At 41.3% G+C, this 21113-nt stretch overlaps 1 protein-coding gene across 2 annotated transcripts; it reads left to right on the top strand.

Annotated features, from left to right (window-relative positions):
• Window positions 1-974: 974 nt before the first annotated feature.
• On the top strand, window positions 975-19490 carry LOC123758698 (protein obstructor-E). 2 transcript variants are annotated; one of them, XM_045743256.2, is made up of 5 exons: window positions 975-1130; window positions 11010-11276; window positions 12217-12429; window positions 14890-15106; window positions 16126-19490. In XM_045743256.2, the coding sequence occupies exons 1-5, from the start codon at window positions 1082-1084 to the stop codon at window positions 16220-16222; spliced, it is 843 nt and encodes a 280-aa protein (XP_045599212.1). In that variant the 5' UTR covers window positions 975-1081; the 3' UTR covers window positions 16223-19490. The 2 variants fall into 2 exon arrangements, with proteins under 2 accessions (XP_045599212.1, XP_045599211.1); XM_045743255.2 differs by having other exon boundaries at window positions 17789-19490.
• Window positions 19491-21113: the final 1623 nt, after the last annotated feature.

Here is a 21113-nt window from a genome sequence, read left to right on the forward strand (position 1 = left end):
TTTGGGCACTCAGTTTCCACCTTTTGTCCCCTTATTCGTGTACTTCCCTTGTTAATAGTGTTTCCTCTTCTGACCTGTCTATTCCCCTGAGTATTTTGTAGATGGTAATTAATATTACCATCAACACTTTAATATTGTGTAGATTTTAAATATTACTACACAATATTATTATTACTTTAATATTTATTATTACAATTAAATATTACTTTAATATTTAATTTCCTGTTCACCTCGTCAATTCCTTTATACACTTTTGTGTTGTAATTGTGACTGGTCCCTATTTTCCTCATTCATAAGTTCTGGTAAAATAAAATTTTTGTAAGACTAATTTGTCTCCCTATTTTAGCTCGGTGTTAGCTTCAAGTGGCGATTCCACACTTGGGCTGCATATTAGAGTAATGGTCTAACATAGATAGTGAACAATGTTCTGAAAATGTTTATAGTTCAAGATGTTGAATGGTGCATCATTCACCATTCTAATGATTATTATCTAAGCTCCCTATTATTATCACGTTAATGGGCTTCTGGTAATAAGATTGGAATAATTCTAGATTTTTTTTTAATTTCTGATTCGAGGATTTTTTCCAAGTTTTGTATTGTCCGTGAAGCCTTGTCACTTCAGAGAGAGATAGATAGATAGATAGATAGATAGAGAGAGAGAGAGAGAGAGAGAGAGAGAGAGAGAGAGAGAGAGAGAGAGAGAGAGAGAGAGAGAGAGAGAGAGAGAGAGAGAGAGAGAGAGAGAGAGAGAGATAGATAGAGATATAGAAAGAGATAGAGACAGAAAGAGATAGAAACAGAGACAGAGAGATGGAGACAGAGAGAGATAGAGACAGAGATAGAAAAAGAGACAGACACAGAGATACACAGACACAGACCCAGAGAGAGAGAGACAAGGAAAGCCAGCCATAGAGACACACTGAGATAGCCTCACAGACATAGAGACACAGGGAAACAAGAGAGATACAGAGAGAGAGAGACGCACAGTTGGTAGGTGTGTAGTGAGGTAGGGAGTGAGTCGATGGGGTGTGGATATGCGCGGTCCGCCGGTCAGTCGACACCGTGAACTCAGCAAGTGAAGATGTACACAGCAGCGCTCCTTCTCTCCAGCGCGGTGGCCCTTGTGGCGGGTGAGTTGTCAACAAAGACCGGTTTATTTTTTGCTGTGTGTGTGTGTGTCCGGCCGGCCTACCCTGATCTTCTACTCCCTCTGCTCGTCCCTGGCCTTGCTCGGAGAACCAACGTGGGTTGAAAAAAAAACCAGTGTTAAATCCACACATTTAATGGAGTTTTTCTTTTTTAACGTTTCTGAACGTGTGAGTTTAGTGTTTGTTCCAATCATGGCATTTACAATGTACATTGTATATTTACAGTGTACACTAGGATATGATGAGAGATAACTACAATGATTAATTTTATGAAAAATTTATTTAAACTTTTTTAGTTTTTTTTCATTCTGGGACACAAGCCTCAAGGTGGGGGTAGGGGGGGGGGTAAATGGGAATATAGCCAAGTTACCGTTGTCTTCTATTTTAAAATCCCGCTTTCAAACTAACACCGAATTGCCAGAGGCGTAGGAAAGCGACGCAGTATACACACTACCGCCTTGAAGGATTCGAATTCCAAGCCATCATCAAAACACAAGGGGTCATCGGGTCCGCAATATATAAAGTCATTTACTGGCTTATTAAAACGTACACAAGTCAATATTAAACTTATAAACCACTCGGTCATGTATGACTCGAAAACATTTTTTTTTAACCTAACCTAGCCTAGCATAACCTAATGTAACCTAACCTAATCTAACGTAGCCTAACCTATACCTAATTGTCTGATGTTGAAGTCAAATGCTGACTTACTCAAATATACATCAACTTATACATGATGTATTATTCAGGTGTTCGTCGACGCTCTGATTGGCTGTCATCACCGGGGATAACAATGGTCTTCACAATATCGTCATTCTAAAACAACGTCCAAAAAATATGAACGAACCTGTTTCGAAATTTCTGAAGTGAATTTTAACCGGCTGCTACAATTCGGCGATCGATTATCCGAACTACTATAACCGAGAATTGTTTCCGGATTTGTTCTTATATGTTAAACTACAATATTAGGTCAAATCGGTAGAACCCAGAACCTAGCGGCTAGGAGAGCTGAGCGAGACGTGAACAAGACGTGAGCGAGACATGTAAATGTGTGATCTGTGTGTCGTAACATGAAGTTTTGTTGCTCGTTTGGTCTAATACGCATTTTTTGGGGCGTTGTTGCGTTACCGATTAGCGTTATGCTATAAGGTAGCGTAACTGTCACGTGGGACAAGCAGCTTATTAGTCTTACTAGCTGCTCTTGTCTTGCAAAAAATAACATTAATACATGTTACTAATATTTAGTTAAATAGTAATTATTTTCAGGGGGGCAAAGAACAGCTTTATTATTACTTGTGAAAGTTTTCTACTCTTTCAACGTGAACAAAAATATAAAATAACAAAACAATTTGTCCACAAAGAAATGTCTCGATTACAACACAATCTTTTGTTAAAACAAAAACTAATATTTCATTGGGCGACTCCTCCCGCAGCAGCGTTCCATCAACACGAGGAAATGTTATCAGAAGAAAAGAGAAAGTCAAGAGAAAACATGACAAGTTTCTTCATGACCAGCCAGGATTGTGATGACTGTAGGCCTGCAAGCCAGTAACACAAATAGCCTGAGTGATCAACGCGGCCAGGCATAAACAGGAGTACCTAAGGCGGGAATAAACCTCTCTGGACTGACCGCAAATCATTTCCTGCGGCCGGAGTCATTATACAGGTTTCCAGGACGTTGTTCTACATAGCAAGCCACGTATTAGACCGCACGAGCCCCAGGAGGTGGACGTTCCCAGTCCCGCACCTACGGGTTCCAGGGATCGTCACAGACCTCTTTCACACCGAGGATCTATCTTGAGATCTTGAGATGATTTCGGGGCTTTTTAGTGTCCCCGCGGCCCGGTCCTCGACCAGGCCTCCACCCCCAGGAAGCAGCCCGTGACAGCTGACTAACTCCCAGGTACCTATTTACTGCTAGGTAACAGGGGCATTCAGGGTGAAAGAAACTTTGCCCATTTGTTTCTGCCTCGTGCGGGAATCGAACCCGCGCCACAGAATTACGAGTCCTGCGCGCTATCCACCAGGCTACGAGGCCCCGAGGATGCCTGCTGTTACACCTCAAAATTTCTATTTAATAGTTTAAGAGGGCGAAGCACATCAGCGGAGGCGTCAGGAAGACTGGCAGCTAATGGAACTGTCTCTAACTGGGTTGTTTGCGGTTGTCTCCTCCACCAGGCTGCCCACCTGTTGTGAGGTTACCTTGAGGTGTTTTTGGAGGGCTTAACTTCCCCGCGGCCCGGTCGTCGACCAGGCCTCCTTGTTTCTGGACTGGTCAACCTGGATGTTGGACGCGGCTGCTTGTTGCCTGACGTACGAATCACAGCCTGGTTGATCAGGTATCCTTTGGTGGTGCTTATTGAGTTCTCTCTTGAACACTGTGAGGGGTCGGCCAGTTATGCCCCTTATGTGTAGTGGAAGTGTGTTGAACAGTCTCGGGCCTCTGATGTTGATGGAGTTCTCTATCAGAGTAATTGTTGCACCTCTGCTTTTCAACGGGGGTATTCTGCACATCCTGCCATGCCTTCTGGTCACATGTGGTGTTATTTCTGTGTGCAGGTTTGGGACCAGCCCCTCTAATATTTTCCACGTGTAAATTATTATATATATCTCCCGCCTGCGCTAAGGTGGTTGGTCATCTAGCTGGTTGTGTAAACACTACCACCAGAGAGTGGTAGTTGTGCCTCCTCCATCTGGGACTCCAAACACTACCACTTGGAAAGTATTTACTCATCTATTTGTGCCTGCAGGATCGAGCGTTGACTCTTGGATCCCGCCTTTCTAGCCTTCGGTTGTTTAAAGCAATGACTCACGTCCTACTTCTTTATCATACTAGTTTTAAATCTAAGAATAGTGTTTGCTTCCACAGTGTGTACCTTTAGTTCATTCCATTCCCCCACTACTCTCACGCTAAAAGAAAACCTTCTAACATCTCTATGACTCATCTGAGTTTCCAGTTTCCACCCATGTCCCCTTGTTCTGTTGGTATTCAGTGTGTACGTTTCGTCTATTTCCACTCTGTCAATCCCCCCCCCCTAAGTATTTTATATACTGCTATAATATCTCCCCACCCCCCTCCTTTTTTCTAACGTCGTCAGGTTCAGTTCCATCAGTCGCTCTTCATATCCCATCCCATGCAACTCCGGAACTAGCCTCGTCGCAAATTGTTTAACCTTTTCCAGTTTTCTAATGTGTTTCTTTAGGTGGGGGCTCCATGATGGGGCTGCATAATCTAAGACTGGTCTCACGTAGGCAGTGTATAGCGCCCTAAATGCCTCCTAACTTAAGTTTCTGAATGACGTTCTAACTTTTGCTAGCGTAGAGTACGTTGTAGGCGTTATCCGATTTATATATGCCTCAGGAGTTAGATTTAGTGTTACGTCCACTCCCAGGTCTCTTTCTCGAATCGTAACAGGTAGATAGTTCCCCCTTCATTGTGTACTGACCCTTTGGTCTCCTGTCACCTAGTCGCATTTCCATAACTTTACACTTGTTCGTGTTGAACTCCAGTAGCCATTTCTCTGCAGCTTCTTCAAGTCCTCTTGGAGTATCCTGCAATCCTCATCTGACACAATTCGTCAGGGGGAGTCTTTATTGCAATTGCACTTGATTTCAAGAATGGGTTTCCTATAATGGTGCATTATGGTAATTGCATGGTATAGGGGAGTTGTATGGGGAAAGAGGGCACGGTAGATTGACAGGGGGGGGGGTAGTAGGTATGATGTGCACAAAAAAAAGGTGATATATTGCACGAATATGTATTGCACTGCAAGGGCGGACGATGAATTGCAAAGATAGAAGGTGAGTTGCCACAAGAAGTGTCGTATTGCAAGAGTTGCCACAAGAAGTGTCGTATTGCAAGAGTTGCCACAAGAAGTGCCGTATTGCCATGTTATATTGCAAAAGTTGATAGCAAGTTCACGTAAGGGCGTGAAAAGTATTAATAATTATAAAATGAGATATACTGGGTTAGAAAGATAGCTGATACATTGTTAAAGTGATAGACTTCCCAATTGGACCGAAGATTGAGATGGGTAGTATAATAAAACTGTTAAATGGATGATTGTTAAGAGGAGGGTAGACTGCCCAGGGTGGGTTATAGATTGCCAGGGTGGGTTATAGATTGCCAGGGTGGGTTATAGATTGCCAGGGTGGGTTATAGATTGACAGAGTGGGTTGTAGATTGCCAGGGTGGGTTGTAGATTGCCAGGGTGGGTTATAGAGTGCCAGGGTGGGTTATAGATTGCCAGGGTGGGTTATAGATTGACAGGGTGGGTTATAGATTGCCAGGGTGGGTTGTAGATTGACAGGGTGGGTTATAGATTGCCAGGGTGGGTTATAGATTGCCAGGGTGGGTTGTAGATTGACAGGGTGGGTTGTAGATTGACAGGGTGGGTTGTAGATTGACAGGGTGGGTTATAGATTGCCAGGGTGGGTTGTAGATTGCCAGGGTGGGTTGTAGATTGACAGGGTGGGTTATAGATTGCCAGGGTGGGTTATAGAATGCCAGGGTGGGTTATAGATTGCCAGGGTGGGTTATAGAGTGCCAGGGTGGGTTATAGAGTGCCAGGATGGGTTATAGAGTGCCAGGGTGGGTTATAGAGTGCCAGGGTGGGTTATAGAGTGCCAGGGTGGGTTATAGAGTGCCAGGGTGGGTTGGAATGCGATAAATTACCGTACAGAATAGTGGACTACAAGAATAACTAATAGAAAGCCACTCTGTGGAACGAATGGCAAGAATTGATAGGCTGTGGATGCAAAGTGCTGGCACATATAGGATAATAGTTTGGGTGTAGGTTCGGAAGGGGGGAGGGGGGTGGATGCGAGGGTGTGGGGTTGACTGTGTGATCATCGTCTGGTGCAGGAAAGAATTAGAGATGGTGGATGGATTGCAAGGATAGAGCAGTGGATAGCAAGGATAGGTCGGTGGGTAGCAAGGATAAGTTGTTTGGATTGCATAGGTTGTTGAGTTGGGTTGAATAGGTAGGTGAATGGATTGCAATAATAAGGGAATTCCAAGGGTAGATGGGTGAATTACAACAGTTAATGGATGGATTGCAAGGCAGGTGGGTGGATATCAAAGGTAGGTTAATGCAGTACTAGGGAAGCAGAGTGGATTGCCTTCACAAACCCCCGAGGAGCAGATGGATGGATTGCAAAGGTTCTTGAAGGTATCGCCACGGTAGGCAAGTAGATTACAAAGGTATGTTGATATACTCCAAAGGCTGGTAGGAGGATTGCAAGAGTAGGTGGTCGGATCGCTAGGGAGGATGGATGTTAAGTCGAGAGTGGCGAAGAATTTCCTAGGGAGACCAAGTCAGCAAATGGGTCGACCTTGAGAAACAAACCTCTAATAGAAGAGGAGAGATGCTGCAAGGGGGGATGCTCAATATTTTAAGACACTGACGGTCATCTTGAAGATCACGTGGGAGATGTTGCGCAGGCAACCCAGAGGAAATGATGCAACCCCCCCCTCTCCCCCTTCAAGTCATCATTACCATTATTATCGTCACCATTACCTACCACCTCATCACCATCATCACCACCCCCTCCCGGTCATCATCAGAATATCAGTACTGCCATCAACACCATTAACACTAAAGATACTGAAGTCTTTCAGAGATAAGAAAAAAGATAGTTCCCGGCGTAACACAAGAGCCGGGAACAAGAGAAAACAAACACAGCCTCACTACAGGCAGCTCGAGTGAGCCTCTCGCAAACACAACACATTTAAAACAGTGTATTAATAGCGTAAACAAACACACTGATACGTCTATACTTGCTCATTAGCACTATTACCATCTGGTGTATAAAACAACTATGTATGATTACAAAGTACCACCACGTTGATAAAGTTTATATCAACTATACAGTGAAAGGTGTTATGTAAAGCTTCTCATTGGAAGCTTTATTTAAGCTGGAATAAATAGAATGATTTCACCGGACTTTATATGTAAAGCATCCCATCAGTGACACTGATATGTCACTATGCTTACTATGATAGTTATCATAATGATATCGTAACTTTCCAAATGTGAAAGTGGCTCTAAGAAGCTTTAATAGTGCAAATAAGTATGAATAAATCTCTCGTCATCTGCGAAAGCGTGCAATGTGGCCACATTTAGAAATTCCACTGAAGGGTTATATTTCCTATAGAATCGTGAGGTTTAGTGGAAAAGTGTCGGCCATGGCAATGCTGGGAACGGTAATGGTATATGGGCTTATTAGGCAACACTGCCTAAAACCACACACACACACACCACACACACACACACACACACACACACACACACACACACACACACACACACACACACACACACACACACACACACACACACACCTGTGTGGAATACACACAGTACACATACACACATATTTATATACACATATTTTGTATGTGTTGTTCAACTGAAAGGTAAAGGTATACACCAAGGTGTATATTAATATTCTGAGCACTCTTGCCAGAGTGCGGGAGAAGGGGAGGGCGATGCAGTGTAAAGCTCTCTTCTAACTTTCCCTTCACTCTTAATACATGCAGTTATGTTATGGCTCCCCCTCCCTACCCCCGAGTATAAATATTAGCTTAGGAAACATTTACATTTAAAAGCATTCACACACACACACACACACACACACACACACACACACACACACACACACACACACACACACACACACACACACACACACACGACAAATGACAAATGGAATGCATTAGGCAGTGATGTGGTGGAGGCTGACTCCATACACAGTTTCAAATGTAGATATGATAGAGCCCAGTAGGTTCAGGAACCTGTACACCAGTTGATTAACAGTTGAGAGGCGGGACCAAAGAGCCAAAGCTCACCCCCGCAAGCATAAATAAGTGAGTACACATACACCATTGCAATTCTATGAAACAATTAAACGTAATAATTATACCCCCTAATATAATTTGGAATAGACAAGTTAATTGCATTTTCCGTTTATTGTAAAAAAGGCTGAATCTGGACATGTAGTTGAAATTAAACAATCTATTAAGTTCATAATGAAAACTTAATATAATACTCTACTACTTCTATATTTGTTCGGTTTATAGATAACGTAATGTGTAGTTTTCTCTTACGTATAAATCCTACAGTTGTTGGATAATACCCTTCGTTCATTTATATTTATCCCAGAAAACCTAACCTAATCTACCCTAACCTAACTTACCTTAACCTAACCTAACCAGACCTAACCTATCCTAACCTTACCTAACATGGCATAACCATTTTTTTTAAATTTTAGTGAAATTTAGAAACTTCTCAAAATAATAGATATATCAGTATGATATATTAATCTAGGTATGTAAATTATTTGAAAGAAATATCAAAGATACTGAATAGCAGATTGCCAATTACCTTAGAAATTCTGGAAAGGGTTTAAAGTATGTTTCTACAATTTCCTTTATGAACTGGGACAAGATTTTAAGGACACTTGGATTTTAAGGACACTTTTAAGGACACTTTAAGATTTTAAGGACCATCTTACACACATGTTAAGCAGGTTTGCTTCCTTACGGTCGGCAGCGCCTCCCTGTATCACCAACACTGAGGGTGATACAGGTATCATCCAAGTAAGATACACATGTGTACTCCCTAATTGAAGGCGATGCATGTATAATCCTAGTTAGAAATACATGTGTATACCCTCATTGAAAGGGATTCAGGTATCAGCCAAGCCCAATAGACTCAGGAATCTGTACACCAGTTGATTGAGAGTTGAGAGGTTGGACCAAAGAGCCAAAGCTCAACCCCCGCAAGCACAACTAGGTGCACGTGAAGTCTCTCAATCAAGGGGATGTAGTTGACCTCAAAGACATAGAAAGACATGCACAGCAACCCTGTCTTGCTTCGTTTCCATGAATGCACCTTTTGAGATACTTAACTCTGATGGTATGAGGCGCTGGTGTGATAACCACAACTCACTCTCACCTTCACTCTCACTCCTGCATTCCTTCACTCTCCCGCTCCTCCACTCTCCCTCTTTAACCCCCCGATTACACCTCTTCTAGTGCCTTCTTCCAAAGGAGAAGGAACATTCACCCCAACCACCTTAGTTCTTTTCTCTTTTAGTTTGACCTTCAGTCTCTCTCTCCTTCACTCTGCCCCCCCAAACGCGTGGGTCTCTAGTCCATCCTGGTTCCCTCGTCCCCTGGGGCTCATGGGCTGTCCGGTCGTTAACCCTCGGAGAACTGCCTGCTTCACCCGCCGCTACTGTCTTCTACGCTCTCTCACACACACACACCTGCTCTCTCACACATGCCTACACTCTCACACATGCCTACACTCCAACCCGTTCTCGCAAATTTAAAAAGTCAATATTGACTTATTAAATATGTGCATAGGTGACATACTTAACATAATAGATACCCTTAAAAAGATTCATAGAAAACACCGACCTTACCTAACCTTGTTAGTATCTTAAGATAAGCATCTTATTGCTTCGTAATTACAATTATTACCTAACCTATAATAGGTATAGGTTAAGTAATAATTGTAATTACGAAGCAATAAGATGCTTATCTTAAGATACTAACAAGGTTAGGTAAGGTCGGTGTTTTCTATGAATCTTTTTAAGGGTATCTATTATGTTTAGTATATCACCTATGCATGTAGTTAATAAGTCAATATTGACTTTACGAATTTGCGAGAACGGGTTGACACTCTCACACGCCTGTACACTCTCACACGCCTATACGCTTTCACGCGCCCACACATGTCAGAAATGATCCAAGAGATGGTCATTGGATGTAAACTCCAGCAAGTGTAAGGTAATGCAAGAGGGGAAGAGGTAACAGGAGACCGTAAGAGCGGTTCACAATGAAGGGAAACTAACTCTCTGCAACGACTAGAGAGAAAACAAGAGGTAGGTAACGACTCCCTCTCAAGTCGTTACCTCGTTACTACAGGTAAAAACTTTTAAAGAAACCTTTCAATGTATATATGGTGTGAAGTGGGGGTATGTCTTTATATGTGTATATATACCCTGGGTAGGCCTATATGTAGCTTCCACGCTATGAAATTAAGTTCACGTGTGGATATCCAATGTTAAATGAGCCAGGTCTGTAGGTCAAGGGTCAGGTCAAGGTCAGGCAAGATGTCTTCTTCGTGCGATCATAAAAGGTCATCTGTTTTTTCCTTACCCTATCTTGGGGTACTGATTTGGTTGGCTTATTGCGGTGCTTATCTTTCGGTCGCCTTGGGCGTTCTCCCGAAGGAAAATGATCGAGAAGAGAGATTGGCTGCTTATCATTGGCGTTCCCAATTTCCTTCCTCCTTATCTCTCTCTCCTTAACTACCTTTCTAGCTCCTCGCTTTCTACCTCTCCCCTCCTTTTCCCTCTGTCCTGTTCATCGTGATGAATGCACGTTTAATATATAAAGTTATATACTTCTTTATATACTTTATATACTTCTTTAAAGTATATAAAGAATTTTGAGAATCGTACAGAGAGTCGAGCATTTTGTGTCGAGTTCATAGTGTGCTCACTCCATGTAGTGTGTGTGTGTCTGGTGGCATGAAAGAGTTACAAGACTGTAGTTTCATCATTATCAGAAGTTGCTGTGCTTGAAGGCTGTCATTACACTGTCACTTTTGCCACAGCTCAAAGATATCAAAATCATCCTATTTTAGAGTGGACTACACATTCTTCAGTCACTACAGTAAATAGAAGCTCGTGTACTAACTCTGTCACATACAAACTGTATCCTCCCCTTGGTATAATACAGGGGGAAACACTACTGTATCAGGCAAGGTGAGCGTATCATTCAACCCTAATCACATGTATCCCTTCTCATGTGAACTAAATATTGTCCACTATTTCCCCCTCTCTCAGGCCTTCCGCAGTTCGAAGTGGACGCCGAAGAGCCGTTCCTGGACATCGAGTCTCCGTCCCCCAGACATGAAGAATTCAACTGCGTGGAGGACGGCGTTTACGAAGACCCGGTGCAGTGCGACAAGTACTGGGTGTGTGAGGGAGACTACGCCACCCCGAGACTCTGCGACGATGGGCTTGTCTTCGATGTCCTCAAGGCGAAGGCGGGCAGCGCCGACCCTTGCGAGTACCCTTATGTGGCCGACTGTGGCAACAGGCTCAAGCTTCGTGAGTATTGGGTGGGACGTGGTGGCCCATGTGGCGGGTTAGTGGTGGGTAGGAGGTGGGGGAGAATGTGAGAGGGAGATAGGTGAGAGAGAGGGAGACAGGTGAAAGAGAGGTAGATAGAGGGAGGGACGGTAATTATAATAGGGAGGGACAGTGTAAGAGGGAAGGAGAGTGTCATAGAGACAGATAGACAGTGGTAAAAAGTGAGAGGGTGAGAGATAAAAGGTAAGAGGTAGAGAGAGGGAGGGTGAAAGACAAATAGCAGGTAAGATAGGGAGAAAGGGAGAGAGAATATGTTTACATCTCTTAAATAGACTCTGATTTACACAACGCTACTAAAAACTTCATGTTTTTTGTCAAGGGAAACCACAATATCTGCCTTTCTAATTCTAAACAGCACATTTGACTGCATCAGTAATACAATATGACTCCGCAGGTGCTATACGATAAGCACTATAAACCCTTCAGAATAAGAACACAATTATGAAAGTAATTGCAGAAGCCCTATTGGCCTATACGAAACAAATACTAATTATTCCCACCCAAACACATTCATATGTATGTATCTAATTTACGCTTGACACAATCAAGTGATCCCATATCTATTATGTTAGCAGCATTGTGTTCCATAAATCAACAGCCTGGCTTCCAAAGCCATTCTAAAACTCGAATTATCTAATATAGGAGTCCACCAAAAAATCACATTTTAATACTTTCTCTCATCATACTGTATATTAGCTGTCTTCAAAGTATTCTAATTAAGGATAACTTCACGTTTTGCTGCCGACACTGGTTTGCATATCACAGGCAAAGACCGTAATATCCTCAGGAATTCAACACAGATTTGGGTAAGTTTCCCCCCTATAGGTTGCACAAACAACATACAATCCCATGGATATTGCAGTAATCTTCCTTTCCCCTTCCGCTTTCATCCTTGCAGAGAATGCAACGTACCCCAGTAAGTATTGCCCACGCAGTAATGGGATCTTCGCGGACCCTAACCCAGCTATCTGCACCCGCTTCTACACCTGTATCAAGGGCCTCCACACTGTCACAGACTGCACTTCGGGACTCCACTTCGATGATGTGGAGGGGATTTGCAACTGGCCAGACCGTGTAGGCAGGACCGGCTGTGAAGAGGACAAGATGGCTTGTAAGTGAGAGAGAGAGAGAGAGAGAGAGAGAGAGAGAGAGAGAGAGAGAGAGAGAGAGAGAGAGAGAGAGAGAGAGAGAGAGAGAGAGAGAGAGAGAGAGAGAGAGAGAGAGAGAGATGTTTAATATCCCAGCTCTTAATCTGTCTGATATCCCATCTTTTAGTCTGTGTGATATCCCATCTTTTAGTCTGTCTGATATCCCAGCTCTTAGTCCGTCTGATATCCTATCTGTTAGTTTATCATTAAACCCTTACAAGTGCTACAGTGCGGCCTGCAAACATTTAAACAGAGATGCAGGATTTGTTGTCTTGACTCTATAATCCGGCACATTGGATTTCAAATCAAATAATGTCTATGGGGTTAAAATACAAATTTGCAGCTCTAAATTAATTTGAAGAAATTTAAATTCATCCAAATTGGGTGAACCTTGTAGGGATTATAACCTATTTTTTTTCTACATACTTCCCCGTTGTAGAGGGGGGAAAAAAGGTGTGACAAGAGATCATGCATTTAGATCATGCACGAGGAAAGATAACGAATGGTCTACTGTAGAGTTGATTCAAAGTGTGGCATCTGCATTTCGAGTCTGTTACTGTTATCTCTTAGACCAAAACTTGAGGTTCGTCAAAATCGACATGTTTGAAATTGCTGAGAAGCAAAAAAACACAAAAAATCACTGGATGACCCAGGGATACGTTTTCCAATTGCCAAAGGAAATATATTCTCGTGTCGAACATCTAAATAATAAATAAATAAATAAATGTTTATTCAGGTAAGGTACATACATACAAGAGATTTTACAAAAATTGATCGATTTATAGATAGAGCTTGTACATACAATGCCTAAAGCCACTATTACGCAAAGCGTTTCGGGAATCTAAAAAACATTCCAGACTGTATATAGAGATGTGAAGACGATGATTGACAATAACGTGGCTGAAGATATGATGACCAAACAATACCAGAAGCTGAGGAGACGACGACGTTTCGGTCCGTCCTGGACCATTTATCAAGTCGATTGTGATAGTGGTCCAGGACGGACCGAAACGTCCCGGTCTCTTCATCTTCTGATGTGTGGTCTGATCATCATATAGAGATGTCTCAGACTACTGTGAGAGGGAGATTGTACCAGCATAACCTCAAAGGGTTATGTCAAACCAAGAGATGTAAACCATTGGTAATACTCAAGAACAGAATGACAAAGGTTACAGTGTGCTACAAAAATACAACAATCCAGTAAAGCTCTGAAATACAGTCTTGTCGGCTGATGAGACGAAGATTTACTTGTACCAGAGTGAAGGAAAGAGCCAACTCAAAAATGGTACTTCACATGGTCTAAAATCTACCGCTTAATATGTCAAACATGGTAGAAGAAGTAATTTTGGACATGTATGGATTTTTTTACTCATCTAATTAATGATGTGTATGTTGATACACATATTCAGTATGTGTATCAACACAGGATGGATTCAGATTTTTTCTCAGAATCTGAATCCATCGAATCTGTTCAGTCCCAACAAATGCTCCTTAAAATATATGTTGTCACAGAAATTACCTTACCTTGCCACAGGTGAAATTGGTAAAATTTACCAATTCCACCAAACATACTGCTAAAGCCACATAGGAGTTTATCAGAGAAGAAAAGTGGAATGAGCTTAACTGGCTTATCAATAACCCGACCTAAACCTAACTGAGCATCAGTTTTATTTGTTAAAGACGAAACTAGCAAAATAGTTCTCCAAACATTGGAAAGACGGCTGTAGTACGAACAAATCCACAAGGGGGGATTCACAAATCCAAATAAATTCAGTAGAATTTCTGGTTGCAATTCTTATCCATGTCGTAGCACAGCCGATTAAGGCAGCGTCTGGGATGCTCTCGGACGTAGGTTCGAATCCTCGTCACGGCCCTTGTGGCTTTGTTCGGCTCTAGTACAAGCCTGGCAGAGCATAACCATGGAAGATGACAATCGTCTAATGTTGTCCTTATCCCTGCAAGAACATCACACTCTTCACACACACGATACACTCAATGAATTTGTAACCAAGTACTAAATATGGCGAGTTTATTTACGAGTATGTTAATATCTCCATAAAGGACCACAGAACAACTAACCTAGGAAACCTAGCCATGAAAAAAGGGGACTGTAATTCCTATACTGATTGTATAGGCATATTAACGCTATGATTGTAAATATCCTGAAAATAATGTTTAAAACCTGCACCAGAACCTCATAGACATTATGTATCATTATAAATCACATATGCTAGAGTACAGAGCCCAAAACAACAATCATCACATCACTGTTCAAATAAACCCTTCGTCGCTGGATATGGCCAAACAGGCAACGCAAAGCAACACCAATTCAATTCGTTGTGGACACGTTGCTTGTTGGATTAGTGCTTTCTCCTCACGTTACTACCCGTCATTACCACACACACTCGCTATCCTCTCCACAGCCTGTGCCAACAACGGTGCTTTCTGCTGCACGGGGGAGAGGGTCATCAACTCCCAGGGGGTGGAACTACCCCACCCGACCTACATCAACCCTGACGACTGCCAGAAGTTCTACGTGTGTCTGAATGGCCAGACGCCGCAGGAGTCCTCTTGCAGCCTGGGTCAAGTCTACAATGAGAAGACGATGATGTGTGATTTTCCGGAGCATGTTCCCGAATGGTGAGTGCTTTCTCTTGTTCCTCTCCAACCCTCGCCCCTGGAGTGCTGAGTGTTCTCTCTTGTTCTCGGCGAGTGCTCTGTCTTGTTTCCTGCCTGGGCGTGTTCTCTTCTTTTCCCTGAGTGCTCTGTTCTGTTCTCCGTGAATGTTTTTGTCTCTCCACGTGCTCTATCTTGTCCCTACAGAGTCTAGAAAACAAACTTCCCCATATTTCTTCTTAATGTTCTCTTTTTGTAAACAATCAGATATGTAACTGTATAACCTTGTATAATAAAGTGTACAACATTAAAAAGGGGTTGTTAGCAGAAGTGAACACTGATACGTATTCAGAGTTAAATTGGCAAGTTTTTCTCTGAATGCTCTGTGTTCCCTTCTTTTAAGCTGTGGGTCCTTGCAATTGCACCAGAGGTGGTGTCCCCTTATATATATATATATATATATATATATATATATATATATATATATATATATATATATATATATATATATATATATATATATATATATATATATATATATATATATACTTCTTATATGTAATTTTAAAAGGAACTCCATATAAAGTAGGGAAGAGCAACAGGAGAAAGTGGCCTGTAGCTGCAGATTCAAATTATTCCACTCACAGCCAGAAGTCGTACGTAAAATATGGAATAATTCTTGTCAAACGAGGCTTCCTCGTAACATTAAAGGAGACAACAAAAGAAACATTTTTTTTTCTTGCAGGGATATTGCTTCGCTGGCCTCTGGTTGTCCTACTCTTTTCTGTATTACCTAGGTGGTGCATGAGTATTTTTAGACTCGTATGTTCGCTTCAGTAAGATTATATCCAATCTTACTGACGTAGAGTGCGACTTACATCGAAACATTACCGAATGTTTCGTGAAATTACAGACAGGTAAGATCTGGTAACTGGGAGACAGTAACCATCGTACCTAAACCAAACACTTGACGACCTCACCTCACTTCCAATCATTCATGAACGACAACACACCCCCGCTCACAATACCCGTTTTCTTTACAGCAAAGGATGGTACAGGGACCATCCAGAATTTGCTGAGTATTACTATGAAGAAGCTGCTGAGAAAAGCGACGTTGGCGCCGAAGAGACTCCTCAGTAGACAGAGGTCTCGACTGAAAAGTGACAGATATTGGTGCTGAGGAAGCGTAGATCTGTGTCACATGTTTGGCAATATCTTATGAGATGATCTTTGGCAGCGACTTATTATGTATATATATATATATATATATATATATATATATATATATATATATATATATATATATATATATATATATATATATATATATATATATATATACATACACTTTTTACGTACAGGATTTGGTGGCAGAGCGGTTCGAGTATCAGGGCTGGTAGGGGTTTAAAACTGAACTTGAAATAAGTTTATTGAGGTATAAATATACGCAAATGGATGAGGCAGCTCAAGCTATTCTCACCCTGTTCGGTGGTAAGGGTAGTAGACCCCAGTTTGAATTACTAGTTAGAGGTTGAATTAGTGTCTTAATTGACTTGAGGTATACTTTCTGGAGTGCTACACCTCATTTGACCCTCACACAAAAGGTGGGCATATTTACCCATGCTGGGGATACATATGTGAAAATAAATCAATATATGTGTGTGTATGTGTTCAGTGTTCACTTGTCAATTCTCTCTCTCAGAGTCCTTTCTCTGGCTTAGTGCTTACAGAAAAACACGGAGGATGCTACAGCTTAAGAAATACTCACTGTGTGTGTGTGTTCAGTGTTCACTTGTCAATTCTCTCTCTCAGAGTCCTTTCTCTGGCTTAGTGCTTACAGAAAAACACGGAGGATGCTGCAGCTTAAGAAATACTCACTGTTTCATAAAGAATGGTACTTCTTTTCGGGAGGCTTTGGAGTGTGACAGGGAGACTATTTTGTGCTGATTTTCGTGATCAATGAGGGATGAAAACATAGAGTGTTATTTACGCTTTTGTTCTGTGTTAATCGATTGTTTTATTTGGTATTTCTCTCTTTCCCGGGAGCTCTTTGATAGGGCCGTTAGTATCATTGGTGTTCAGCGTTCATTATGTGTTCAGTTAGACATTAGAGATTCCGATGAACGCTTTTATTTCAGGTGTCCAAGGGAATTGACATCACGTGAGCCATACAGAATTCTATTTTCTAATTCAGAACTTTAATAAATTGGGCAATTGGTGTTCAGCGTTCATTATGTGTTCAGTTAGACATTACAGATTCCTGTTTCATCTAAACTATGGGTGTCTGCCTTTACGGGCGAATGTATCTTGTTTCTCTGTGTCTCTTCTTTTGATTGCATTATGCTGTACACTAGATAATGAGCTAATTCTATGTTAATCTTTGTTGCATAGCAGCCTAACCTTATCCAGTTTTCTTTGTATCAGGACTGCTACGAGAACCAACTATTTTCCCGTTTTCTTCTGTTTACTTTACGCTACATGTTATTTGTTAACAAGCACATATACATATATCAATATTTTCTTGCATAGCACTCCAACCTGATCCCATTTTCTTTATCCTAATTAATAATTTTAGGGCAACTCACAACCTCTCAATGAACTACTTTCACAGTTTTTATCCCGAGCTAATTAAACGGTTGATCTCTACTCTGTATGTTGAACTCTTTCCTCACAAAGCATGCCAACCTCAACCCGTTTTCTTTGCAGTGAGGGTTGGTACAAGAGCAACCCTTTGTTCGACGTCCTCTATGACGACGACGACGGCGATGGCCTTAAAGACTTCGGGGATCGTAGGGACTTCACTCAAACTTCCATCAACTAACGTGCATGAATCTTCGTCGTCTGCTCCTTCCTTCCTTCCCTCCTGTCACCTGTCCGTCATGCCTCCGTCAATCACTTTGCCAGTGTCATAACTTCCCCCGTGGCAGGACGTCTTCTTAATCCTCCACTCCCAAGATCTTCACTAACTTGAACAAAACAATTATCTTCACTAACTTAATAACCGTGTGTGTGCTCAACGTGCTGTTGCAAGTATCTTTTGCTCTACCAAAACATGGACAACAGAGAGACGTCAATCGTTACTCCTCTCTCCTTCAACTACTATCCCTTCAAACTACCACTTTCAAGAGAAGCCTGTTTATAATATAATGCACTATACCCACTTAAACACTCCAATCCTCCATAAAATCAACTGTGTACCTTCGTGTCAGCTGTTTACCTTATTCAGTCCACTACACCTGTGTCCTCCATCGTGACAGCTGTTTACCTTATTCAGTCAACTACACCTGTGTCCTCCTCCTCGTGTATTGGGTCCCAGTGGCCAAGGTGACTTCTTCCCTCTGGGAATGTTTTCTTACCCTCGACAGCCTGTCCTCTGCGTGACGAAGCTCCAACAGCCGTGAAGGTTACGGTTTTCACAGCGCGGAATGTGTGAGTTTTTTGTCTGGCGTTCGTCCTTCGAGAAACAGGTGAATGTTGAGATATTGTGGAAGAGCTTGTTTATTCTTTGTGGCGAGATAGTGAGTTGCAACACCTGCTAGTAAGCCAGTGGATACAGTAACTACTGGTAAGCCAGTGGACACAATAGCCCCTAGCTCAATAGCCTCCAGCATTCTTCGGTAGCTTGTGTAGTATTTAGCTCTTAGCTGTAGCCTAGTGTTCACCTCTGGGTACAAATACGCAAGAGACAAGAAAGCCTGAATGAAACCTACTGTATTCTGTAATCTTTATATCTAATTTCCAGTCTCAGTAAGAATGGCTCCAAGGTCTAAGGATAAAGGTGTCTCTAATTTCCATCAGGTTAAGACAATGATTCTTACAGATTTTCTAAATTTTCCAAAGACGTTTTCGGTCTCTTTTGAAATAAGATGAAAATCTGCGTCTCTGATAGAAATTAATCTCGTACAACAGAATGTGTGTACTCACCTAGTTGTACTCACCTAGTTATGCTTGCGGAGGTTGAGCTCTGGCTCTTTGGTCCCGCCTCTCAACCGTCAATCGACTGGTGTACATATTCCTGAGCCTACTGGGCTCTATCATATCTACATTTGAAACTGTGTATGTGAATTTGTGTGTGTGTGTGTATTCACGTAGTTGTGCTTGCGGGGGTTTGAGCTTCGGCTCTTTGGTCCCGCCTCTCAACTGTCAATCAACTGGTGTGTGTGTGTGTGTGATCTGCTTGACTGTTCCGGTTCGCGCCGTGATCGACTTGGCTAGTCTCGCCTTGATTGGGAAGCTTCAGACACTTATATTCCCTCTCAACATGCAACTTAAAGTGTCATTTGCTCATTGATTCACTTTCTGTACTCAAGAAATACATGAAGCATTTTTAAGATGTATTTTGTAATGTTAAGTTTTTTTACATATATATATAAAATGTTTTATTTGTAAATAAAACGTAAACCTGTTATTCACTTGTTTTAATTCCAAATTCGCGTATACTGATCTATTGTAATGACTAGTTTTTACTCCATGTTTCAGCTTCTTGAAAAGGGACAATATTACATCATGAACCCGAATAAGTCTTTAGAATAGAGGTCATATTCAGGTCAAATAAAGACCACCTTGTGAAGTAATGACCACCTCATTCATTAACTACGTCTTTGGTATGAACTGGTGGAATCATATGATTCATAATTAACCCGTTCGGACAGTTGTGAGTTTACCCGTGGTGTGTACCGGCGTATTAAATGGTTGTAAACCAAACAAGTACGAAAGGAGAGGTATAATTATGAGGTGAAAACACTAGGCCAGGGTGACTATGTTCCTCTCCATGTAGGGAAAGGTAATTATGGTAATTATGAGGAATGAGCACTAGACCAGGTGTAAAAACCTGGCTTAGGTACAAAAGGTGCAAAACTACTCTTCTCATTTTAAAAAAAAGATGCATTACATATTGGTTTGGATGATGAAATAGATGAACAAAAGCTATATATAATCCTCCAAAGGTGTATATATAGTTCCCGGGCCATCTGGAGGATTATAAAAGACCACTGTAACGGTTTACTGCCCAATCATCGAGTACAATGTAGACCTAAAAATAGTCCAGAAATAAAGTAAACTTTTAGTCTAGAAACAGCAAACAGTGGGATGAACCTTTCGGTAACCTTGGCTTTGAGAGACCTGTGAACTGCATAAAATTTAAAATTATGTAATATTTGAATGCGAGACCGCAGGAGGTAGCAAGGGCGAATAATATTATACAAATAGTGCTGTAATTGTAAATATATTACGATGAACGATGTTGTACTTCGCAACAGAAAGATTTGTGATACTAGGCTGTATATTTGCAGGACCCTGCTAGGTACAATCCACTCATCTGGCCAGGGTCCACAGCCAGGGGCCCTCAGCATATGCTGCACCAAGGGCAGACAGAGGTCAGCAGCGCACTCAAACCAACCACTCCCTCCACCTGTTATTTTCTCTCTCTCAAGCTTGCATAGACGATGAGTCAGGAAACAAAGGTTTATGATAATTTTGTGTGATAAATATAAAATCAGCTCGGAGAATATGATTGAGAGAACGGAGAAACTGACATATATATATATATATATATATATATATATATAACGTTTCGAATACTTCTCGTATTCATCATCAGATCTAAAAGAAAAAACAGAAATCACAATCAAATAACTGGTAAACAAAGAACGCATACTGAATATAATTGCCTATCAAAGAAAGGAAAATGCTTAAAAAACAAAACACTTAAGCGCACTTAAAGTGATCAATACAAATAAAACTTATTAACTGTCACATATATTAAAGCTAATTTAAAAATCCATTAAACTACAAGATGAATTTTATAACTACTAAAACAAACCATTCTATTAAACTTACGTGAAGTGATCAGAAGTGAAACTTGATACCTAACACATAGATACTAAACACTATAACAAATATTTATATAATGACTACAAATCTACAAAAAATGTATATAAAATACAAACAGAATAAACGACAATTATAAAGTACTAACCAAAATCTTATAAAAAACTCAAATATTAAATAAAATTAAATACCATAATACAAA

This window comes from Procambarus clarkii, chromosome 31 (genome assembly GCF_040958095.1).
Source record: "Procambarus clarkii isolate CNS0578487 chromosome 31, FALCON_Pclarkii_2.0, whole genome shotgun sequence".
NCBI classification, from domain to species: domain Eukaryota; kingdom Metazoa; phylum Arthropoda; class Malacostraca; order Decapoda; family Cambaridae; genus Procambarus; species Procambarus clarkii.

Bases quoted from the DNA above. Each gene is read 5' to 3' on its own strand.
- LOC123758698 (XM_045743255.2), top strand. From the start codon at position 1,082: ATGTACACAGCAGCGCTCCTTCTCTCCAGCGCGGTGGCCCTTGTGGCG. The intron at 1,131-11,009 runs GTGAGTTGTCAA...CCCCTCTCTCAG, and splicing joins CGCGGTGGCCCTTGTGGCGG to GCCTTCCGCAGTTCGAAGTG. The intron at 15,107-17,788 runs GTGAGTGCTTTC...TTTTCTTTGCAG, and splicing joins CCGGAGCATGTTCCCGAATG to TGAGGGTTGGTACAAGAGCA.